General features: G+C 45.2%; 1 protein-coding gene across 2 annotated transcripts in view; it reads right to left on the reverse strand.

Annotated features, from left to right (window-relative positions):
• The window catches only part of SLC35F4 (solute carrier family 35 member F4), a 113676-nt gene extending 89192 nt beyond the window's left edge, over positions 1-24484 (reverse strand). For both annotated transcript variants that reach the window (XM_033062928.1, XM_042779395.1), the window contains exon 1: positions 24309-24484. In XM_033062928.1, coding sequence (XP_032918819.1) covers positions 24309-24411 — 103 coding nt within the window. In that variant the 5' untranslated portion in view covers positions 24412-24484. The remainder of the gene's footprint in view (positions 1-24308) is intronic.
• Between the last annotated feature and the right edge of the window lie 714 nt (positions 24485-25198).

The following is a 25198-nucleotide window of genomic DNA, read 5'->3' on the forward strand; positions in this document are numbered from 1 at the left end:
AGGAATAACACAAGTAAAGAAAATACTCCAAGCATGAAGAATCAACTCAAGCTCAGCTCTCTGGATTTGAAGGGTGAACAGAGGAAAAAAGTGCTTCAGATCCTGCTGCTCTGCAGGCAAGCATGTGCTCACACAAATTCAGGTCCAAAGCTAAGCCTCTAGAATATATTCTGGATAAAGCAACATCTCTCCTGCCCTGCTGCCCAACTCCCTGTGTGGAGAGAAGCAGGTGAAAATTAGAAAAGAAAAAAACCATCACAATACAATAACACTGTCTCTCAACAGCAGAGATATTGCTGGAAACCCACAGAGTGCTGGGCATTAATTAAACACTGCTTGTTAATCAGGCATGGATAAAAAGCAGCTGTTCTGCTGTAAGGACATAGAAATGTTGGAGACATTTCCTCCCTTCCCACCAACCTCTTACTCAAAGTGGTACCAAGGCCAGCATCAGATCAGGTCAGCCATGGCTTTATCCAGCTGAACCTTGAAAGCCAAGGATGGAGTTCCTGCCATTCCCAGGGACATGCTGCTTCAACAGAAAACACCAAAAAATTCCCCAAACCAACCTCCCAAGCAGCCACTTGAAGGACAGGGGCTTTGACCTTTTTCACCCTATTAAATCAGCTGCAGGGGTGCACTGTTATTTTCAGGTGCAGCTGAGGAACAGCTTCAGAGGTTCTCAGGAGATGAAATTGCAGCTTGTAGCTACTGCAAAGGTTAATGCCAATGCAACAAACAGAGCAAGCCCACAGAGCACTGAGTTTCTCCAGTGCTGAGAGACACAGGAAGACAATTCAGAGATTTACAGGCAATTTACAGAGATGTCAACACACAGAATTCAAGCATCCCACTAGTATTGGCCTGCACACAGGCACAGTGAATGGTGGAGCCAGACCAGCCCAAAACAGGACAAGGCAAACACCTGGATGGACCCACAGAGACTGAAACATCCTCTCTAAAATGAAAAGTCACAGTCCAGGGCAGACTCAGTGCAATTCTCTCTTAGCCATCACATCTGGGGCAGGGAAACATCATTTAGTTCCTGAAGATGTGAGGCTTGGCAGATGGACTAAGGAGCACAGAGACCACAGCTGCTCCAATCCGTGTCCCTGCTACTCTCATCCCCAACAGAGATGTTTTCTGTATCCAGACATTGTCTCCCACTCTCCAAAGGGAATCTCCAGGCACTTCTATAAAACAACTCACAGCTCACTACTGCCACAACAAAACACCCCCAAGATTCCATGAAAAGCACCGGGTATTTTTCCTTCAAGAAGTTACCAGTATCACACCAAGTGCAAACTTCTTCTTTTTTTTTTTCTTTTTTTTTTCTTCTCCTGAAACGAACATTTCTTAGGCTTTGAAGCATGAAATAAGCAAGCCCCATAGAGAATGGTATTTTTAGCTTCCAGGATCACATGATGTGCCAATGGATTCTGTCAGGATCATCAGTCTTGCAAATTTAAATTGATTGAAGTAATAAGAGCGCTTGGCAAACATACCAAGCTGAAATATATAAAAGGCCAAAACTTCTAATCAGACAGCATGAAGTAAATGCAGATCTCTTTATAACACTTCTAAACAATTCATATTTGCTGGGAAAAAAGCTTACTGTGTTGCAAAATTATAAAGCATTTTTTGTCTTGTTTTTTTCAATTCTTTCATAACCAGTTAATTTTTTTTGTCATCACTCTGTCCTTTCTTTCCAAGTGTTTATATAAATCAGTATGATCCGCATTAAGAACTAATTAATTCAATATCAAAGAATAATTTCTATTACAAACAAACAGCTGGATCCTTGTAGTTATCCTTGCATTATTCTTATCCTGGGTGGATGTGCACTGCAGTATGCAAAACAGACAAAAATGTATGATGAAATACTCTTACAAGGCTGGATTTAGACTGATCAAAGGCAAAACAGCCAAAGAAAAACTTCAAAACTTCTCATCTTTGGTGTGGTTTTATTGGATTTTTTTATTCCCTGTGATCAGACTTTAGATTTTCCATCCCCATGGCCAGACTCCATCACCATTCCAGCTTTAGCTGAAGGCCAACACCTCCTGAGCATCCATAAGTGTCCCTCCTACAAACACTGGAGAGGATTAAGGGTAAGAAAAGCTGAAGTAAACAAAGATAACAGAAAAACTTCTATTGGTCAAGGTCAATGAAATTAAAAATTAAAAATAGCCAACATGCATTGTCTTGCAGGATTTTAGGTTTCTGTTTTAAAGATTTCGTGCTCTGGGAGAAGATGCATTGACTGAAACACAAGATGTGTTTAGGAAAAATCAGGCAACACATGGGCCAGGTGCTTTCAAGTGCACCAGGACAAATCCCCAACAATTCCATCAAAATCTGTGGATTTCACTGGGGAAAGATCTCCAATGACTGCCACTGTTATTCATGAATTACAGTGACAAAGATAACCAGAATTTCTCTTGAAGGCTGGGCCTTTTTATATTTAGAATGTGAAATCAAAACTTCATTCAGAGATAGAGTCTGTCAACTAAATCATGTAACTGGTGAAAAGTAAGTGCTATAAAAGCAGGTGAGTTATGGGTAAGCTGTTTGATTCAGGAACACACCAAGGATGAAATGCTGGAACAAGCCTGGACATTATGAAACAGTTTGCATTTAATCACATGACTAAAAACAATTGTCCTCCCTTTCTCATTGATTATTATCTGTAAATATTCACTTTGAGCTTGCAATGACTTTTCCCAGAGCAGGAACTGACCAATTTCTGCCCAAGCATTGGAGGCTGGGAGCTAAGCATGGTGTCCAAGTTCACAGCAAGCTTCAGGCATAAAATTTCACATTCCCTTGCTAAGATCCAGAGACTGAGTCCAACTACACCCAGAGATTCTCTGGAGATTTCTCATAGCTTCAAGAAAAACTGACTGCTTTGCTATGGTTTTAATACATTTGCAATAAAATTATATTACAATGTGTGTCTTGGTTTATACAGCAAACATTAGACTTTATAATAATGGGTATTTGTATATAAGGTAATACAAAAATAAAGGAGGTCAGATTGACCTTAATGGTCCCTTCTGGCCTTAAAAACATGTAAGTCAAAAGGCTTTAGGAACACTAACACAGCTGTTTGCCGGACAAACCCAGTCAAGGAATCCTGACAAGATAAGAATTCCCTGGATCAAACATCATTGGAATCTAAATGTGGCACTGATGGTAGCAGAACCCAGTAGCTCTGCAGGTTCTTCACAGCTTGCTAGGAAAATTCCAGGTAGGATTCTTTTTCACTGGTACAGGTGAGCACCAAAAGTGGTAAAGGTTGAGAAGAGCTTACACCAAAGGCATTTTAAACTCTGACTTTCCTGTTTCATCTCAGCAGATCACAAAGCTCAGATGTGAAGGAGACCTCTGGAGCCAAACTACCAGAGAAGATGATTACTTGAAAAGTGGTTTCAAGGTGGAGTTGTTCTCATGAAAATTCAGAAAGACCTCAGAGGTTCAGTGATAGCTAGGAGGCTCATTTCAGAAGTTATCAAAACTTCTTTTCCCACATGCTTTCCAAGGAGAAACACTTGGAAATTTGGTTGCATTAGACCTGCATGAATTAGATCTGAATAGACAAGTAGGGAAATCCCATAGAGGAGAAAATGTAGAGCTTGCTTTTATTTAGATATCATGTTTTTTTTAATGTGTGTCAGATTAATGAGCAGTAAAATCATTAACAGATGATTCCACAGAGCTGCAAGAATGCAGAATACATTTCATTTCCCCTACTAGCCACCCCAGGAGATTCACCTGCAAATCCTCAAGAATTCAAGAGTTCACAGAATCACTGAATGGTTTGGATTGGAAGGGACTTTAGAGATTATCTTGCTCCAGTCCCCCTGCCATGGGCAGGGACACCTTCCACTATCCCAGGATGCTCCAAGCCCTGTTCTGGAACACTGCCAGGGATGGGGAAGCCACAGCTTCTGTGGGCACCTGTCCTAGTTTGGAGGAGAGGTGTCTGCTAAGAAAGGCAGGAGCTTCTCTTTGAAATGGAGAATGTAAACCCCCTCCCTCCAAATTATTATAATTTTGAAATCAAGGGGCTCTCAGGTAAAGATATGGGAATTAGGAATAACAGTTCTTTACTAGGGAAATTAAAATAGAAATACAGCACTACAAAGAACAAACCCCAAACCCTGACACAGTCAGAGTACAACCTGACACCCGTCAGGCAGGGTGTTGGCAGCAGTCCCATTCCATGGTGGCTGCATCCTCCTGCAGTGACAGATGTGGCTCAGTTGGAGCAGTGCTCCTGTACAAGGTGCAGTTTCCCTCCGGAGCTCCAGTGGGGATGTGGAGAAATCCGGTTTTCCTCTGGAGTCCAGTGGAGAAAGGGGCTCCCTTAGTGTCCCAAAACCTCTGTTTTTATCTTGGTAAGAAATGTTGGGCTCTTCCCCCTGGCTGGAGCAACTCCCAATGGGATGCAGTAATTTTATCAGTCCCACAGTGGGACTCAATGGCCATGAGCAGAAAATGACTGGCTGGAGGAAGGATGGGTTGTGGAAAGATAAAGAACAATGCCCTGCCCGGTTTCAATGGATGCCCATTAGCAGAATATCTCCCACAGAGATCAGGATCACTGCCACACCCTCAACAAATGGTGATAGAACAGATACCTTTTATCACACTCTGTATTGTAACCCAAGACAGGACCCTGTGCCAGAGCCTTAGCACTCTCTGAGTAAAGAAATTCTTCCTAAAATCTAATCCCAATCTTTCCTGTCTTAAGTTTAAAAACTATTCCTCCACAGATAGCAGATGATATTTTTGTTCAAAGGCAATTTAGATTCCAAGTTACAAAGCACTCTAAAAGGATCTCTGTTTCTGAAGTGTTTGTGTATCCCAAGGCTCTGATCCCAGTTACATCAGCGTGAACCTGAGATAAATTCCCATGCTGTAAAGGAGTTATTCATAAGCAGCAACTTCAGACTGATCCCAAGCTCACAAATGGCCACATTTCCCAGCTTGGAGGAGAAGATGACAGCTTAACAAGGCAATATTTAAAAAAAAAAGCATTTTCAACTTGAGCAAACTCTGTGTATTCTGCACCTAAAAACTAACCCGACTGTCCACAGGAGCTTATGTGTCAGATGCTCAAAATCTGTGCTATAAATAGACTCCAGCAGTCTTCTGAAAAGCACCAAGACATGAGAATTGTCAAACACAGACAGAGCACCTAAATAGTCAGTGATCTAATTTTGATCTCACTCACAGAAGATATACACTGGTGTAACTCTGGATTTTTTTTTAATGGAGAGAGGATTCATCTAGACACAAGATTACTAACCTATATTTATTTCTATTTTTAATCCTTGTGGTTAATTATTTATGTTACATGGCATGTTTAAGATAAGAACATATTGCTGCTCTAGAAAAAACTAATAGAATAGGCTTTCCTGTTTTCTCAGATAAAAGAAAATAACAAAGATACAATCCTCTCTAATTTCCCACAACAGTCCTGTCTTCCTGTGATCACTAAATTAACAGTGCTGCCATCGCTTTGAAGCAGTATATAACATTTAAAGTTATTAGTCAGCTGTTTGCTTTCCTCCAGAGAACTCAAATAACACTTCAGAAAGCAGCAGACAAAACCTGAGCACGCCCAAGTGATCTGCTCTCCCAGCTTGAGTCTTTCTAGTCTGCAAGTTAGATCTGCAGAAATGGCCACTGAACAGGGCAAAAGAAACAAACACAGGCTGATGGATGAGTACCTGCAAATAAGCACAGGCCAAGATCAAAATTAATTCACTTTATGCACAGCTAAGTGCAGTCGATTTCAAGCAGATTCACAAAGACAAAAATACAGCAGAGGGGAAAAAACAGACCAAGGGCAGCCCTGACACCAGGAAACATTCCCATTCCTTTCAGGGGTTTTGCCTGAGTCAGGAATCCAGCTCTAGAACCCCACTAACAGCTGGATGTCCAACCCACAGACAACTCTGCCAGAATCAGAATTCATCTCTCTGAACCATGGAGCAGACAGCAAGACTCTGCTTTTCATCAGCTTCTCCATCTCCCAAGCATTCAAGTCACAAAAGGTTTGTCACCAACATGCAAAACTCAGGCTTTGGGACTCAACAGAAAAAAAAAGAAAGATGGTTCTAGAGAAGACAGAAGTCAGCAGGCAGATTATTTGAGGCAGCTTCTCCACACCATGCAAAATGAGACTGGGGCACAAAGGAGTCGTGATCCCCCTTCGAGCTGTGAAAGGATTTTGAAGCTTAAACCAAAGTTAGGCCACCAAGAATGCAGCACTTCACTTACAAAGAACCAGGGGGGAGAAAAAAAATCCTTAAATATTGGTGAGTCACACTAAGAAGAGACACCCTGATGATTATGAGCTTAAAAAATAATCCTCATGAATTCCAGAAAGGAATGTGATGATGGCTTATCCAGCTGGGGCTTGGAATGTGGCAAAGGATGAAGAGTTCAGCTTGTTGGGTCCTTTCTTTGGGTGCCCATGGGGAGACACTTCCTTCTAGACACCATTTCTAGGTAGCTCTGCCATCAGCCTGATCTAACCTAACCCCAGGAGTCACTGCTCCCTGTTCTTGTCCTTTACAGCCTAATCACAGATCATTCCAGATTTTCAGCAGTGGGCTAGGTGTTAGTTCTGAATTCCAGCCTCTCCCATGGACACAGCTGCAACTCTTGGTCCAACCCAGCAGCATTTTCATGCCAGGATGAAATGGGAGATGTTTGGCTGGAATGTGCTGTTTAATGGATATTCTTGAATTCCCAAGGCTGCAGGCCAAAAGGGAGTAGAGAATATCAAACAATCTCCTGAACACTCACAATACTACACAATAAAATACATTTCTTCTGATATTTAAACAGCTTCTCCTTCCTGATTCCTTCTGTCCCCTGTAATTTGTTGTGTAGGTGAATTTCTCCACCTGTGCCAAGGTCAGGGCAGTGTTCACAACGCATTTAAATCCAACTCCAAACGGTACCTGAGCCTTTGCTTGCCATGTTCCCCATCTAACAATGTCACCATCTGTGAGCAATATGCTGACACCACTTCACTCCCCAAGCGCTGGCAAAATGCTGGAAAGAGAGATAACAAACTTGCAAAGATCATTTCAAAGTCACTAATAACTTGGCCAAAAATTTTGCCTCGTTTTCTGCCCAGCTTTTGCCTTGATCTCCTCATAAATGTAAGGGAAAAGCACAACTTTATCTTAACATATGTGTTTTAAATTCTTAATGGAGCAATGAAATGCTGTATCTTTAATGTGCCTCTGCAGTCTCTGTTCTGTGAAGCAGTAAATCCTGAAGAGTAGCGAGGTGGCACCAAACCAAGGCCTGTCTGGAGCTCTGGGATGCATTTCACATCAACAGTTTGGTCTGGCATAAAAAACACCGGTCTCAGTTTTGGGAAATCAATGGAATTTTTAAACTTAGCTTAAAAACGTTACAGGGAGCTTCACAAAAACAATGAAGGGGTTTGGAAGGGACCTTAAAACCCCCTGCCATGGGCAGGGACACCTTCCACTAGAGCAGGTTGCCAAAACATCTTTGACAATGCTAGGTTGGAGAAAGAAACTGGAAAAGAGTGGAAAAATACAAACTTGAACAGAAAATAAATAGGAGCAGTCGGATGTAAGCAGCAGCCCATGTCCTCTGTTCCATCAAAATATCAGACCCAATAATCAAACAGGATACATGCAAAGGAAAGCAGGAAAATGCCAGTCAGAGCTTCCTTGAGACTAAATCCCATCAGAGTAATGTCATTTCTTTCCATGACAGAATAACAAGTTGGTGAATAGTGAAGGACAGGAGACATCACAGATCTTGACGCCAGGACAGCTCCTGACACCGCCCAGCAAGATGTGACAGGAAACAATTTAACTGGGAGGAAAAGTGCTCAAGAGCCAGCCCTGGGCTTGCCATCAGTGGGTCCCATAAAAAGGATTTTATGTGAGGGGCCTTTTAGTATTTGTTATTTCGATCATAGGGAGCTTAATTGTGGTGCTTAAAGTTATGTTACACAAGAAGGCTCCAAGGACATTGAAGAAAGAACTGGAATTATTTTAACAACATGGAGAAATCACCTGGATAAAGAATTATTTGCAAAAAGTGAAAGGTTATTCCCACCTAAGTGGAGACTGAGCTGTACAGACACAGTTCAGGGAACTGCAGTTTTCTAGAAGAGCACTGGGGTTTTTAGTGGACACCCCAAGCTGAAGCTGCATCACTTTGTATACAGCTGCCAAAAAAATTCAGACACAAAAGTGAGATGAACAATGAACATCAAGGATATGAAGTAAATTCTTCTCCACCAGGCTGCACTGGTGAGACCTCAACTGAAAACCTGGGTCCAATTTGAGGAACAAAATTTTAAGTAAGGTGATGGCTACTGCATGGACTTCAGAAGATAAAGACAAGAAAAAAATTTCCAGAAAGAATGACTACACAGTATGAGTGGAAGAATTTGGTTTGTTTAGTAAAGATGAAGGAAAACAAGAAAAAAAGGATTCTGAAATCTGTAAGATATTACTGCAAAGGAGGAGACCAGTCACAAAGTACTAGGAAAAAACTGAGTCTGAATTAGAACAAAAAGATGAGCAAACCATAGTAAATGAAGCACTGGAACAGAGTGCCTGAAGGTGGGCAATCCCCACCACAGATGTTTTCAGAAGGGATCAGGCACTTATGCACTCAGAATGATCCAGGTCACCCTGCCCACTTGGACACAAGTTATTTGTCCACACCTCTGCCAGCTCTGCAATCTGCTCACCAGATCATCACTGCTCAAACCCCAGAGCTCACCAATGACAATTTTTGTAAAAGTGGCCAAATCCCAAACGTTGTAGACAGTCAAAACTCCCGACTCTGGAATCTGCATCGATGGCAAAAATATCAAAGAACCAAGTCAGGTTCTGCCACTTGTCACCATGTAACTTCATTGGAGGGACAAATCTTTATTCAGCCTGGGTGACATGCCATTTGAGAAGGCAGATCAGGGCAGACTGATTCACAATTTGGATGCCTGTCCATGATTTTGCCAAGTTTCAGGAGAGCCTTTGTGGCTTCCCACTTGCATCCAATCTCCACAATTACTTTAAAATGTTCTGCTGTAATAGAATAATCAGAGCAATTATGGAAGGTCAGGGAACGAGCAGGCATAAATATTCTGTTAGCTCCTCCTGATACTTCATGATGGGGAGCTTTATTAATGTGTCTGGGAAACATCCCCCAGCCCACTCCAGAAATGCCAGGGCTCCCTGGGGGATGGCACTGAAGGGATTCACACCTTCCCTCTATCTCTCCAAAAAGATAAAGATGATGACTGTCCAAGAAGCCAAAGGGAATTAGAAAATTTTCCTCCAAATTCAAATTGGGGCACATATAGCATTAAAAAGTAGGTGCTGGGGCAGAAGGATTAAGGCATCTTTTCACCAGCCTTGAGGCAAAGGTCAAACTTGGTCCAGATTTGCTCCAAACACTACATTCCAAATTATTCCAGCTCTGAGCAGCTCCTTGCTCACACAGCTCCAAGCTGCTGGATATAATATTGGCCACTCCATATACTTCTCCTGATGTAGTGAAGATTATGGGCTCTGCTGTGCTTTAACTTTGCTCCTCCAGTGGGGATAAAGTTGGAGTGAAATGTCACCAAAAATCCCCAAAACTGAAGAGGAAAATTTCAGAACTTTCTCAGCTCATCTCCCAAGTCCACAGCAGGAAAGTGCAAGTTCAAGTTCATGGTCTGGTTGCCCTGTTCCTCTGATCCACTTCATGCACATGACATTTTACTTCCCCTTTTGCTTCCACTTTTATGTTCTGATGGAGCAGATGCCTTCACATCTCCACCCCTGGAAGATCTTTCAGAGGGCAAAGGAATAAACTTGTGGTACTTTGTCTGGTACTCCCTATTATCAGCACATTTATAAGGAATATACAGAGTGTGAATAAGTTGCCAGTTATATTTGCAACCATCAAACTCAAAAGATCATCAAATAATTTATGAAAATCTATAAAATCATCTAGTGATATGCTCCCCATCACCTGTTTATATTTCTGTGTTTATAATAAGAGTAATCAACCTGACTAATTTTATGCTAAACTATTGCTTTGCTCAGAAATGGAGGGAATAAATATTTCTCTTTTGGACAATTAATTCCTCTGTTTTTGCCACCCTTCTCTGCCACATTACAACTGATAAGTAACATATGACCACAATTAACATCCAACTTTTAACACCTTAACATCATCTCAGTATCAGCCACTTCTTTGCACCTATGCCTATGAAAGCAGAAGTGAATTTTGTATTTCATCTCCCGAGCAGAGCTGTCCCATCCAGCAGCATTACATAAACGAGCTTCACACCAGTGGGAAGAGCCTAATAGATTTTGTAGGTCAGTGCTTCTGGCAGATGTTTCTCTAAAGACTCCTTGGAGTTCAAGGGAAAAAGACTTTCAACTAGATTTTCGAAGGTACAGTCCAGTAAAAGTTAATAAGAGTGGGGAAAAAACAGGAGAGGGAAGGACCTCGATTGATTTGAAAATGTTTAAAAAATTCAGGGCACACGAGGACAAAATAAAAAATATTCCACAGAGAACATCTCAAAAATAAAAATAGCAGCAGTGGCTAAGAACAGTTCTTCAAAGGGATGTCAGACTTTACAATACTTGGTGCAGCAGCAGTGACTAAAAAGGCTTTGTGTTGTTGCCACATGGTGACATTAAAAACTTGCATTCCTTTTGGGGAAAAATAAAAAAATAACAAAACCACATAATCATAAAATTCAATCATGGGATGGGTGCTTTAAATCCTGTTTATAAACCCCTGGGGCATATTTTATTGCTCAGTGCAGTCACCACAATGTCAAATTCTAATCTGCAACACAGGTCACAAATGTCACAACTGGCAACAGAATGGATGGCATGAGTGATAAAAATAATTTTTAAGGTCTTAGCCTTTAAAATAAACAGAACTGGAGATAATTCTTTATTGTTTATTTTAAAACTCATAGTTACACTGAATATCAAATTCATTCACAGACAAACCTTCATGCCTTATATGAGCCCTCTTGAGCACAATGTTTTCTTTCCCTGAAAAATCTCTGAAAAATCTGCAGAAGCCTGTCCCTAACCTGCAGGAGAAAGAGGGAGAATCTTACTTTTCCTTCTCTGGGACTCATGATATACTTGTAAACATAATAATATCTTTGCAAAGTATATAAATATTATCATTACATTACACCAGTGAAGAAATAAGGAGCCAATAGTCAGGCACCAGTTTTCCACAAGTACAAAATTGACCTTGGATTTATTATTTCAAATAAGAGGAGATGATCATCATGAATATTTGATAACATTTTCTGTAGCCATAATAAAACAACTCCATTCTCTCCATTTTTTTAAACTGCAAAGTGCTCACAACCATTGCCTGCACTGCTCCACAGATCTTTACCAGTAGCTGTGGTTCTGCAAAGTTATTTTTTATTGATTGAATTTCAGACCAAAACCTGAACCTGTCCTGTGGCATCATTTGATGTTTTTTCACTGCATCATGTCAAAGTCCCAAACAAAGGCAGGTGTGCCCTGTGAGGCTCCTGGCATCCCACTACAGCCTGAGGAAGCAGCCAAACAGTCCAAAGCCAATTCCTCTCCTCCCAAGATAGTATCTCATCTCCTTGCTGGAAGGAATTACAAAATAAAACATGTGTTAACTCCACAGGATGTTTATTCACAGTTAACAGGACAACACTTTGTTCTCTTTCTCCTCCCCTCTCTCCACAAAATCAGGGGGTGGGAAGGACCTGCTTTCAAGATTTCCTGGGAGTTACCCTCATTCCTCAGCACAAGAGCCACACTCAAAGAGCCAGCAGCAACAGGGAAAAGAAATCCTATAACAGCAAAATGGACAAAGTCACATCCCTACAAACTCTTGGAAGAAACAGCTATCAAAAGCTACTAGAACAGACAAACACCAAGAGCTTCCCAAAGCACAGATCAAGGGTGGATGAAAACACACCAGGAAACTCCATTATTCTCTTCCCTGCACATCTCCTGCTACTCACTGTCTGGATGTTAACTAGATGTCTTTGACAAGATCCCCAAAAACTGATGCAGCACATCTCATCTCCAGGACTGAGGTAATCCTACAGCTTTTGCATTGTGGGAGAACCAAGAGCCCCCCGTTTTTAGCTGTGTTTTTATAAGGTCCATCAGGGCATCACACTTTTTCTGCTAATTCCTGTTAATTTTACTTGGATTTGCCAACAGATTCCAAAGGTACACAGGGAGGGAGAAGGGAGAGAGGGATGGTGTTCACATAAGCCTTGTTTCCTTAAGAAACCAGGTTAAAAAACCCAACAGCTGAGGAGTTACAAGACGTTCTGTAATCTGCTTTTGAAACACCCTGGAACGAGGCGCCAAGTCCTAACGGGGCATACGAGGATGTGTTTGACAAGGAGCAAGTGCTCACATTAAGGAACACAACATCATCCTTAAAAAAAAAACGATTCTGTGACAAAAGAGAGACACAGTAACACTCCAAGAGAAAGCAAAATTATTCCATGATAAAAGAGACCCAGTAACAGCTCCAGAGAGCAGGAAGCTGCTCGGTCACAGACCTACCAGAAGGCACAGGACAATTCCTGCCTTTCTAAATGATCCCTTTCACTCTCCTGCAGACCTTAACACACTGCTACAAAAATACCATGAATTATAGAGCATGAATGATGTCAAAGCCTGTTCTCAGAGGAAGGCTGGGAACAGCAATCATGTATTCTTCAGTTTGGGAATACACAGACACAATTTTTGTTCATAACCTATAAAGGCTTTGCACATCAAAGGCACCCAATACATTTCCTTTCAGATCATCCCTTCAACCAGCCCAGTCAACAGCACAGACAGGGAGAGAAGGGAAGGCTGATAGGATGAAAAGGAAAGTCAGGACCATGGAGAGTGGCTTAAGTCATCAAAGCACACAGGGAAAGCAAAAATACAGCAGAAGACCCAGTGTCTACACAGTCAGTTCAAAGTGCACTGTGCAATTCCAGCTGCCTTTCAGAGACACCTGAACATGACAGAAGATGCCTGCAATGCTCAAATTAATTCCTAGGAATCTTATCTTCGTGTGCAAGGAGGGTATTTGGCAACTCAGGCTGCTCTAAACTGCAGTTTCTGTCCACAGTACCAAGTAGGGAAAAAGAAAAAACTTGGGGATCATGAACAGAATCAGATTACTTGCTTTAGGCAGCCCCACACCATTTATCATCCACAGGGAGGAGGTGAAATGCAACAGTCATTAAAGCACCAGAGGATTCTCCTGCCCTAGGGTGATTATTTTCCAGGTATCACACTGTTTCACCGTGGAGAGGAAGAAAATTGAAAATTATCAGAACCTTAGTGTTGTTCTCCAAAGCCGTGCTTGTCAGAAAATCATGTTTAAAAGTTTAAGTTTTGTCTGCAATTAAACCAAAAGCACCCTCAGTTGTGAACATCCCATGCCTGGGAGCAGCCTTGGAACCAAAGTAAATCTGAACCCAGCCAGCTGAGTTACTGTTCCTACAGCAAATCTGACATTGCAGCTAAAACAAGAGACCAAACCCAACATCTGTTAATAATGTGCAAAACAACAGTGACAGGTTTCTTCTCCATTCCCCTACACAAGGCAAATCTGGGAGCTGCACACTCACTTTTCTTTGCCTTTTTAAAGCAATAAACTATAATGAATCTCTTATCTCCACAAAGTGCTGGAAAACTTCACTAAACTGCATAAATATTTCATACCAATAATAATTAAAGTGCACATTTTCGAGGCAGTGCCTCTAAAAGCCAGGCACACAAAATCTGAGAGCACTGCAGCTTCACACTCACTCTCCAGTGGTATTTCCAGGTCTGCCCAAGAGTCTTTGGCTCTCAGAGGAATCACTGCTGTACCTGTGCACAGAGTGAATATCGAAGTTTAAGGAAGTTCTGTTGATTCTGCCCAAATGCAGACACCTTTTCTTCTGGCTGCCTTCTCTAAACCCACAGCCAGGGTCGCCTGTCTCCACCAGGATGCTCAAACCAGTCATTCTAAATTCACTTCAAAGCAGAAGTGCACAAAAACACTGCACAGACCCCAGCTAGAAATAGAGCTGCCCTAATTTGATCTAATTAACCTCCTTTCCAGCGCTGAAACAAACAGGATGCCTTGGAAAACCCAGTTCAGCAGCCTCCTCACCACTTTCCCCTGCTGCAGAGCATTTATGGGTGAAGGACAACTCCTGACTCTGAACAATCACTCAAGGCTGCATCCCAGGGCAGATGGACATAGGAGTGAATATTCCTGGGCACACAGCTCCATGAGGAGGGCAGGGCACAGCTGTGCACACTGAGATCAGCCCAGTGCTCCCTGCACAAGCACAGAGAAGCCCTGGGGCTGCCACAGGGCCCCCCAAGAAGAGGGACAGAAGGCAGGGCTTGTATGGATGAATCACCTCGACAGGACACATATGGCTTGGCACACCAGCAACAGCTCAGATCAGTCTTTCAGCTGAAAAATGCCTTTTGTTCCTTCCTCCAAGGCTTGTTTTCCAATGCATGTGAAATGTGGCACTTCTTTAGTTACATTTCAGACCTCGACTCTTTTTTCACTGCAGAAATATTGAAATATTGAAATATTTCTTGAAATATTGTTTTTTATCTAATTCCTCACTTTTTTTTTTCTTCATTCCATCCCACCCTGGAAAGAAGAAAAAATTGATAGGAAATTGGGAGACTTCATCAAGTATGTCCCTGGTAAATGCAAAGTTCAATCATTTCCCACCTGCTCTTTGTGTTAGCAGCCCCACTGAGTATTGAGCATTGAACAAAAGCTTTCTCACACATAGAACCACCCCTCCTCAGGTAGAAGTCCAAACCACGGTGTAGAAACACCACAGAAAGTTCATCTTCCTGCTTATCCATGCTGTCAGCACTGAAGAATTTCCCCTGGTGAAGCTCTTTGAAGCATCCCTCTTGCACACAAGCTGCTACAAACCCCAGCCCCTGTAACGTATCACACAACAGGTTATTTCTGGCACTGCAGAGAAAAACCCCAATCTGCACCCACACAATTCCAGGGCTGCACACTCCACATGCCAAGCTTTGTCTAAGAAAGGATTTTAAAGTTCCAGGATTCAGATATGCAAAAGAAAGGGGTTGCAATGACTGCATTTGTCGACTGCTTTATAACAACTCTGCCATCTCACTTCATGATGCAGAATATAAATCACACCACGAGGGTTCATTTTCTCTCCCTGACAGAGAACATGTGTTCCAGCCCTGTTTCATGCTTATCTTACACAGGCACAGATGATTCCAGTGCTGTCCTCAGAACATTCAGGTGTATTGTACCCATTAGCTGGAAAGGGCAGAGTTGTATTCCCAGGAGTCCTAGGAAAAATCAGTATTTTTTGCATGAAGTTGCCAGCTACCCCATTAATAATAGAGGTGTGTTAGCCCTAGAAGTCCCCCAGAAGACTCAGCCTCCACAGGAAAAGGGGCAGCTGTACTGGATGTTGCTTCAGCAGGAAATTGCTCAAGCAGTTCAGTGCCACAGGCAGCAAGAAGGAATAAACTGGAAGAGTCACCAGGTTGGTCTCAAGCTGCAGTGTCTTTCTCACTCTGGATGCAGAGTTCATTGCCAGCACTAAAACTGGTCTAAAAGTGGATCTGGAGACCTGTTTTAGTGGAGTTTTACTGACTCATGAGCTGCCATGCCAGTGCTTGCCTCTCCCTTCTTCTCCCCCCAAAATGTAGTTGGAAACTTAAACAAGAATCAAAACAGGCATGGGAGCTCTTCCTGTATCAGCCAAAACAGACTGGACAGCTTTGAGACAAGATTTCAGATTGCCAGAAACAGCAGGAAACATCATATTCCACCCTGGACCCAGAACAGGAGCAAATCTTCTTCCTTGCCTCCACAAAAAGGACAACAGAGGCACCTTTCTCACTCTCTCATCTGCTCCCCCTGATCCAGCCCAGCCAAATGCAGGGAAGGGCGAGTCCATTTTACCAGAAGTATTTGTAAGGGAGGTCTAGGAAGAATCAATACATTTTTAAAGGACTACCAGGAAGGTCTTTGTGTGGCAGACACACCAAAAGCCTGTCACTCGAGCACATCCTGCATGCCTTGGAATAAATTCACTGCTGGCACTTCACTGCCCGGGCTGCTCTCACTTTCAGCTCTGTGAAAGCCATACCCTGGGCATTAGCTCAGCACAGCCTCACAGCCTCTACCTCCCTGCAGTGAAATCTGCCACTCTGCACAAGGCCAGCCCAAACCTTTGGCCACCAGGGAGTCTCACTTCGCCTCCCCACAAGAAAAAACAATTTTCAGTTTCACTAAGTAGAGCTGGTCCACTTGGTAAATAATTTAACCACTCGGTTAAGCACTTTGCTTTTTGTTCCCCCCACCCTATTCTCACATTTGCCACAAAGAGGCACTGACTTTTTTTTTTTTTTTTGCAGGCATTTTCATTATTCATCGCTGTGATCACTCAGCAGCAGATTTATGTGAAAAAATTCCTGCCACCAATCCTTCCACAAACAGTAAGTTCACTTTCATGGGTGAATTCCCATGCAGGCAGTTGAGCAAAAGCCCATCAATTTCCAAATGTGCAGAAGAAATAATTGCAAACCTTTAAAACCACTATTAAAAAACAGGAATGCAAGCACTGGAGGGATAAAAGTCTGCCAGGACCATCTGTCACTTTGCAATATCATTTTACCACATTCAACCAGGACCAAATATGCTGCAGCCTGCCTGAGTAGATGGGGAAGGCAATGTCAAAGAGACAGGGCTGGAAGGACAGTCAAAATGAGGGGTATCCCTTCTGTGCACTCCAGAAGAGCACAGAGGAGCTCATGGCACATCCAGGTCATTTCCCCAGGGGCTGTGTGCAGCAGCCACACTTTTGGGTGAAACAAGAAAAGAAGGAAGTGCAGCTCCATGATGATGTCACATTGAGCAAGGTTAAAGCCACCTCAGGTGAAGCAGGTGCAGGTGAGGTGAGGCAGCAGGGGGCCAGGATCTGGGCCACCATCCCAGCCAACACCCAGAGGGCCAGGCAGCCAGCAAGACTTTCTGTGACAATCACAGAATCATTGGAAAAGAGAACTGAGATCAAGTCCAACAAGTGACCAATCACCACCTTGTCAACCAGACCTGAGCACTGGGTGCCACCTCCAGCTGTTTCCTGAACACACAACTTCACCATCTCCATGGGCAGCTCATCCCATTGCTTAACAACCCTTTCCATGAAGAAATTCCAACCTGGGCCTCTCCCAGTACAGCTTCAGGATTTCCTCTTATCCTGTCCCTTGTTCCCTGGGAGCAGTCTGACCCCTCTGAGCTGCATCCTCCTGTCAGGGAGTTCAGAGAATGAGAAGTTTTCTCTGAGCCTCCTTTTATCCCAGCCAAGTCCCCTAAGTTCTCAGCCACTCTTTATATGACTCACTCCTCATGCCCTTCCCCAGCTCTGTTCCCTTCTCTGGACACTCTCCAGCCCCTCCATGTCCTTCTTGTCATGAGAGGCCAGAACTGGACACAGCACTGGAGGTGTGGCCTCACCAGTGCCCAGCACAGGGAATTCTCATTGCCCTGCTCCTGCTGGACACACCACTGCTGAGCCAGGCCAGCTGCCAGTGGCCTCTTGTCCACCTGGGCACCCCTGGGCTCATGTCCAGCCACTGTTGACCAGCACCCCCAGCTCCTTTTCCAGCTTTCCAAACACTGTGCCCCAGCCCGTAGCTCTGTGTGGGTTATAGTGGCCAAAGTGCACGACCTGGCAGCTGGTCTGAAACTCACACAATTGTCCTCAGCCCATCCATCCAGCCTGTCCAGACCCCCCTGCAGAGCCCTCCTGCCCTCCAGCAGATCCACACTCACACACAACTGAGTGTCATCCACACACTTATGGAAGGGACACTCGACCCCTCAACCAGATCATCAGTAAAGATATTAAACAGGAGTGGGCCCCACACTGAGCCCTGGGATTCACCACTGGTGACTCCAGAATGAGCACAGAAGGGCAGAGGAACCCAAAAGCAGGCAGGGAGCACATGTAGAAAGCCACCAAGCTATAGAGAGCACCTCCTCCACCTTTAGCACCAGGCCAGGTACAGCACCAGCCTTGCTGTGCAGTCACCAGTGGAGGCAGAGATTGCTCCATCAAACTTATGGCTTGTTCTGAACAACCTCTGGCAAATTAGCATCACTCCCCCCATCTCACTGTCTCAATTTTCCCTGCCAAATAGGGGTAATTTTTCTCAAAATCTTGGCAGACATCTTTATGAGGCATCTTTAAAGCTTGGGAAATAATTCTTATTTAAGTACATAAGACGGTGCAAGATTTTTGGCCATTACTCTCAGCCTTCTGCTAATTTCCAGCTTTAATTTATTCATGGCCTGTTCCTACCCATTTGCCTATGTGCCAACATGCAATTTCAGTTTAAATAACTCTTCCTTCCTACATTTCCTTGTTCATCCTCCCAAGATGTGTTCGGAGCAGCAGCCCTGTTCCCATCCTGGGCAGGCTCAGCTCTATCAGCCCCCTCTTGCACGGATGTTCTCTTCACTGCCCTGCTCATCACGGTGTCATTCCCAGTTTGGGTTCCTCCCTCCTGCCCACAGATGTCCAGAACTGTATCCATGCCCAGTTCCACAGTTTCACAGCTGAGCTCCTCAGGATTTGACCCCAAGGGATGAATCAGTCCCTGAAGGAAGCCAAGGACTGAAGCAGATTCCCCTCCTCCCAGCTGATGAGATCCCTCAACTTCCTCAATAATTGATGTCCCCAGGTGAGGGGAAGGTTCCATATTCCAGCTCCCTCTGCAAGGCTGCCAGGCCATCCCCTTCCAGCACAAACAGAAATCCACACAAAGCCTGGCCCTATTCCACTAAAGAAAACAAACCTGATCTTCTCAATGTTAGTCAGCAAAGGAGCATTTATAAAATCTGTTTTGCTGAAAGAAATTACTTCATAAATTACTGCTACCGGTGCTGATATACAGCCATACTTTTATTTTCTCCCAAATAGAGACAAGTGTGTGAGAAAAAGCAACTATAACAGGACTGCATCCTGTGCCATGACATCCACTTGTGTCCCAGAGCTGGGGTGGGGGGGAAATTGTTAAATTGGCAATTTGCAATCCAGCCCTCACTGCAGCACAACCTCCTATGGAAAACCCTGTGCAGTGGGGAAAGGAAAGGCTTTGAAATAAAGCTCATTCCAGGCCAGCCTTGCATCTGGAGTCCCAAATGCTACCAGGTGGCACAGGGACAGCTGCCACAGGTGGTGCAAGCCAACACAGCCCCAAGGCTTCAACACACAGAGATTCAGACACTGCTTCCTCCCTGCCAGGCCCCTCAAACACAGCTCAACAAAACCAGCCTCAAACACCCCAAATGTCAAAGCCCAATTCCTCGAGTGCCCTTTCCCAGGCTCCCACTGTGCCTGCTGTGTTCTGAACTGCTGGAGGAGCAGCTGGGTGCCTCCAGTGAACACACAGAGACTTTGCTCCTCTGGCTGAAGTGACAAGCCACCAGGAGGGCAGGGTGCTCAGTGAGCAGAGATGATCTGGGTTTGCCATGTGATTTGTACTGCAGCAGAACTGCTGGCACAGCTGCTGTGATAACCAGGAGAGAATTCTCTCCAGTGTTCCAGGGGTAGCTTTTCCCTCCACAGCTTTTTCCTCCACATAGGGAGCAAGAGCTGAATTGTCAAGCCACTGATGCTGGCTCAGCATGCCTTAATCCCAGTTTTATTAAGGCAAAGCAATTAAGCACAGACTTAACTTTGAACGCATTCTCAAAGCCCGGTGGCTTAGAGCAAGTTCAGACTTAAGTTGGTGCTTAAGTTCAGATTGCTGACTTGAGGCTGAACTTGCCAAATTAAACCACAGACCTTTGCTAGAGCTGTCCTGCAGGGGAGCAGGAAAACACACAGCTTGCTCCTGGCAGCCACAGTGCTCCTGGCAAGGGCAGGTTCAGCACTTCCCCAAGCACTGCTAAGGTCACACGCTGCTGGAGGAGCTCACACCACCAGGCATGGTCACCCAGTGTCCCACTGTGAGCCCAATGTCACAGCCCTGCTGCTGCACAGACATGTGACAGCACCTTCTGCTTCCAGGAGCTTACACAACTCCATGGTTTCAGGTCAGGCTGAAGGAGAGGAAAAGGGGAGATCGAATCAGCGTGGGATAATGTCCAAAAGAACTCGTTTAAAAGTCTAGCAAGGGCCTCAGGGAGATGGGTGTCCATAATCTGCAGGGGTGGGAATCAAACCCTCCAGCCAGAAGTTACAAGAAGCTCTCCAAGCACAATGAAAAGGGGAATGATGGCCCATGTGAGGAACCACTGCATTTTCAGTAAAGCTGTGCTGTGCTCACCCAGGCCTGAGCAAACAGCATTACAGAAATGCAGAACTGAGAGCTGAGAGCATCCTGCAAAGCTTTGTGGATAGTGGAAGGGCTCTATCAGAAAGACAACACAGGCAGAAATTTGACTTGGTGAAGCTGATGAAGATCAGAGATGAGGAACTTTGAGTGCAGCAGTTTTAGTTCAGCGGAAGGCACAGAAAAGGTGTTAGGACAGACTTGGAGAGGAAATTTGTAGCGTGAAAGTAAAAAAGGTTTCAATACTGAGATGAAAGGCAGATGGGGTGGCAGTTGGAAAGAGTGGGGGAAAAAAGGAAAGAAAACAAACAAACAAAAATCAAAGCCCACGAAAAACAAAGCCCATACATACCCTCAAACCCTGGAGACACTAAATGTGATTGTATTGCCAGCAGGAAAGTCAGAGAAGAATGGGAAGTTACAGCAAAGGTCAGGAGAGGGAACAGAGTCTCCCACTGTTTGTGTAGATGAAAAAGTTACATCAGACCAAATGAAATTGCCCACATGAAAACGTGGAGACAAGGGGAGCTTACATGGGAGCACCATGTGCAACCCCAGGTCAGAGGATGGAGCATCTGATCTACAACAGCACCATGCCCTGGAAATAATGAATTCTAAAGAAATTGGCTGGAAGAGAGACACAGCCTCCCTCCCTTCCCACAAGAGCCAGATACCTCAGACATAGTCTGCACAGTTAAAATGCAAGAAGTGAGGGATCAAGCCATGCATCCCAAGTACAAGTTCATTGGGATAAGGAAGAACCCCTCTCATCTCAGCACAAAGTACCTTTTTCTTATAAGCCAGGATGTAGGATTTTTGCAACAGGCATTGATGTAAATACCAGACCAAAATACATTTTTCTGCTCATTCAGATGATTTACAGAGAAATAAAACAGGTATTTTCCTTCTTTAGCAACTTTTTAAAGAATTAATAAAATCGTAAAAGTGTCTGACTTAAAATTAATACAAGAATCATCACATGCACACCTCAAGTCTGAAGTATGTAGATATAGATGATGAGGCACAAGTCACTAGAAAATGCTGCAGTTCTTTGTGATAACAGCTCTTAACACCACAGTGCTTTATCATTAGATTTCATGGCTTTTTGTGGGCAGTCCTCAGCCTCCCCACAGAGAAACCATGGCATGGTCTCCTGTTGGACCATGGACCACAAGCCAGTCCACTGAAGGAGGGATGCAAATAACCAGCACATTTCACAAAACCTTGGGCTTTCCTTGTTACCTTCCTTGTTATACCCCCCAAGAGTGAGCAGGACAGCAGCCACCCACTGCTGCCTCCAACTTCCCTCAATGAATCTTTCTGTCCCCAACTGGGCACTGCAGGCTGGGGACACAGAGGAGCCTCAAGGAAGGTGGTGACCATCAGCAGGCTGTCACCACCCAAACCATGTCCCCATCTAGTGCCTGGCCAGCTCTCTGCTCAGAAGCATCCTGGGGACAGCAGCTCTTCCTCAGGCACGCTCCAGGGCCAGGCAGGAGCAAGGTGACAGCACAGGCAGATGACTGCAGGTGCTACATGTGACAATAAAAGGGCACTGGGGAGGGTATGGACAGAACCTGCCTGGAATTCTGAGCACACTGTGTGCACCAGCATTGTCCACCCGAACTAAAACCGACTTGGGATAGCGGTGACAAAAATCGCGCCCTCATCGAAATCAACTGAGACATCAAACCCATTAATAATTAGAGTACAAACTCCTCACCGTGCATGTTTACAGTGCTGCATCTGTGTGAACAGTTAGCCACAACAAGAACTTTGAAGCAGCACCTCTCAAAGGCAATACTTTGGCCAAGACACGGGAACAGAGTTAGAATTCCAAGGCAGGATCTCCAAGAGTGGCTCTTGCTGAGTGCCAAGGGGATGCATGTTCATGATGCCTGAAGGATGTCTGGTTTTAATTTGGGTAAGGTTGGAACATCTTTGTAGAAGCATTCAAGTGCTTTATAAACCCAAACAACACAGCCATGAGCATAAAGCAGTCATCTGCCAACTGCAAGCACTCCAAAAATTACGATGGTTCCAAAACTTAGGAGGCTGCTTTAAAAAGCATTCACAGCTTAGAAGGTGTTCATGTCTTTCATTTACCCAAAAACACTCAAGTGTTGGAATACCTCTGATTTACACACTTGCAGTTTTCCTCTTTAAACATGACAACCACAAATTTTGCTTATTTTCTTCCAACAGTAACACCCGAGCTACTGATTGTTTTGTTTTGCCTCAGCACCCAGCCAGAAAGGCACAAAAGGCCAGAAGACTTGCAGTAAAATCCCAAGAGTCAGCACTTCTGAAAGCCTTGGCCTCTCCTGGCATGCTTCTTTCTAATTTTTCAGCAGATGCAGTTTGTAGCATCTGCAGAACCTGGTCTCACAGAGCTTTTCTCTGTCCAGGCAGTGTTCTCCTGGCAATCCCACTGCACCACACAGAGCACTTGGATTGACAACCCTGGATTCAGATCCATAACTTGATACAGAGTGGGAGTGTTGCTGCAGACTGATAAATTGTATTCTGCCACCCAAGCAAACTTGCAACAAACTATTAAGCCGGAATCCTCACCCTTCTCTGGTAAATCACACTGCAGAGATACTCTGGAGCCACTACAGAATTTGGGACACAGGTCCCACCTGGCTCAGACTTAATTCATCCCTGAACTGACAGCCAGCCATACCTCCAGATTGTTCAGAGCTTCTTCCCAACTCCTCTGACTGCAGAAAAACCAACTGACCTCACCAAATAAATACCCATAACACCTGTCATGCTGTTAGCATGCCACAAATAACAACTGGATAAAACCACTGGGCTTGATTTGGATTTTTCAGCTATTACACACAGGAATTCTTATTTATTAAGTGGTTTCAATGCATGGCTTTCCTCCATCCTAAAAAGCCCACGGATGTGTTTTTCTGATATTAGCAGTTTATTAATTGTGATTTGGTTTGTTATTGCACTGGCTGTTCTGAAAAGCAGAATATTCCAAGGGGAATATGCAGAAGAAAGCCTGCTCCTTAGTGCTCACCTTACCCTAGTGGGATCCTTGCCTTTCCTTTATTTTGCCCCTCTTTGCCTCAATTGCTCTTCTATTCATTAAGCTGTGGCATGTCATAGCTTTGCCAACTGCAAAGCAACTACTTATACAGTAAAACCTGATTGCAAACATTTCCTTGGTGGTAAAAATGAATCATTTCTTTCATTAGCCAAACTTTCCCCATCCAACAGAGCACTGGGACCGGCAGAATTCCAGAAACCCACTAAGGCTCTCCCAGCTGCTAGAAGCCTGCTGCTCCTAATTAAAAACTTCAAAAGAAAAAAGAAAAAAGAAAAAAAAAAAAAAAAAAAGGAATTTCTGCAAGGACCACCTGCTTTATTTAGTCGTTGAAAGGAAGTAAATAAATAGAAACACAGAAGAAAAAAAAATACCCCGAACCAACACCAACCCCCTAAAGCACAAGTGTCTGGTATTAAAGCGGCACGGAGGAACACCCCATTGTGGACAACTCCCCACTTTTCTGGAAAAATCTCATTAGTTTCGAGAGCAAGATGAATAATTCAGGAGCTGAAGCGCCCGCCCGGGGGGACCCACGGGACCGAAACTTTCCCGGTGCGGCGAGCGCGGGGCAGACAGCGAGAAAACCCCCCCGACCCCAGCGGGGATGCGGATGGGACGGCTGGAAATGAAAAATAAACCCCGAAACGCCAGCCCGGAGAGGCTCGGACCGCCAAGTTCCGCGGCCAAGCGCCGCCGCCCCCGTCTCCAGCCGCAGAGCCGCCGCGTCCCCTCGGGGCACAGCGGGCACCCGGAGCCACCCCGAGGCTCGGGGCACCCTCGGGGCTCTGCGGGCACACACACCCCCCTGCAGGGCCGGGAGAGGCGGCAGGCAGCCTTACTTTTCTGGCTGGAGTATCCCGGGTAATATCCATAGTAGCCGGTGATGCGCAGGATCCTGTCCTCGATGGTGGCCACGCCGTTGGGCGCTGCCTTCCCATCCATAGAGGGAAGGAGCCGCGCGGGGCGGCCGGGCGGGACGGCGAGCGCAGCCGGCAGGGCAGGAGCAGCAGCGGGAGCAGAGGAGGGGGAGGAAGGAGAGGAGGAGAGCAGCAGCAGCGGCAGCAGCAGGAGGAGGAGGAGGAGGAGAAGGAGGAGGAGGAGGAGGGGGAGGAGGAGCGCGGCCGCCGCAGCTCGCGGGGCTCGCTCGGCCTGGCGCAGGACGGGCTCCGCAGCGGCCCCCGCCCTCCGGGGATGGCTCCGCCGGGCCTCGGCGGGGCCGGGCTGCGGGGCCGAGCGGGGGGTGCTGCCCTCGGCACGCTCAGGGCTGCCTTGTCCCCTCGGTTCGGCCGCTCTGGGTGTGAGGGAGCGCTGCTGGCAGCGGGCTGAGCGGGGAGAGCCCGGCACGGGACAGCGCCGTGTCCTGGGGTGGTGCCGCAGCTTCAGGCCCTCAGGTGTGACCCCGCAGGTGTCAGAGAAGGAGAGAATCCTTTCATTCGGACTGTGAGGGAACAAGGGTTCACCGCTCCACGCCGTTGGGGTTGATAAGGACCGCAAAAAGGAACACTTTCCATGGACCAGGTTGCTCCAAGTCCCACCTGGCCTGGAGCGCTGCCAGGGATGGAGCAGCCACAGCTTCCCTGGGCACCCTGTGCCAGGCTCTCACCACCCTCACGGGGAAGAATTTCTTCCCAAAATCTCACCCAGCCCATCCCTCTGGCAGTGTGAAGCCATTCCCCCTTGTCCTGCCCCTCCATCCCTTCTCCAAAGCCCTCCCAAGCTCTCTTGGAGT

This window comes from Catharus ustulatus, chromosome 6, assembly GCF_009819885.2.
Source record: "Catharus ustulatus isolate bCatUst1 chromosome 6, bCatUst1.pri.v2, whole genome shotgun sequence".
Lineage (NCBI taxonomy): Eukaryota > Metazoa > Chordata > Aves > Passeriformes > Turdidae > Catharus > Catharus ustulatus.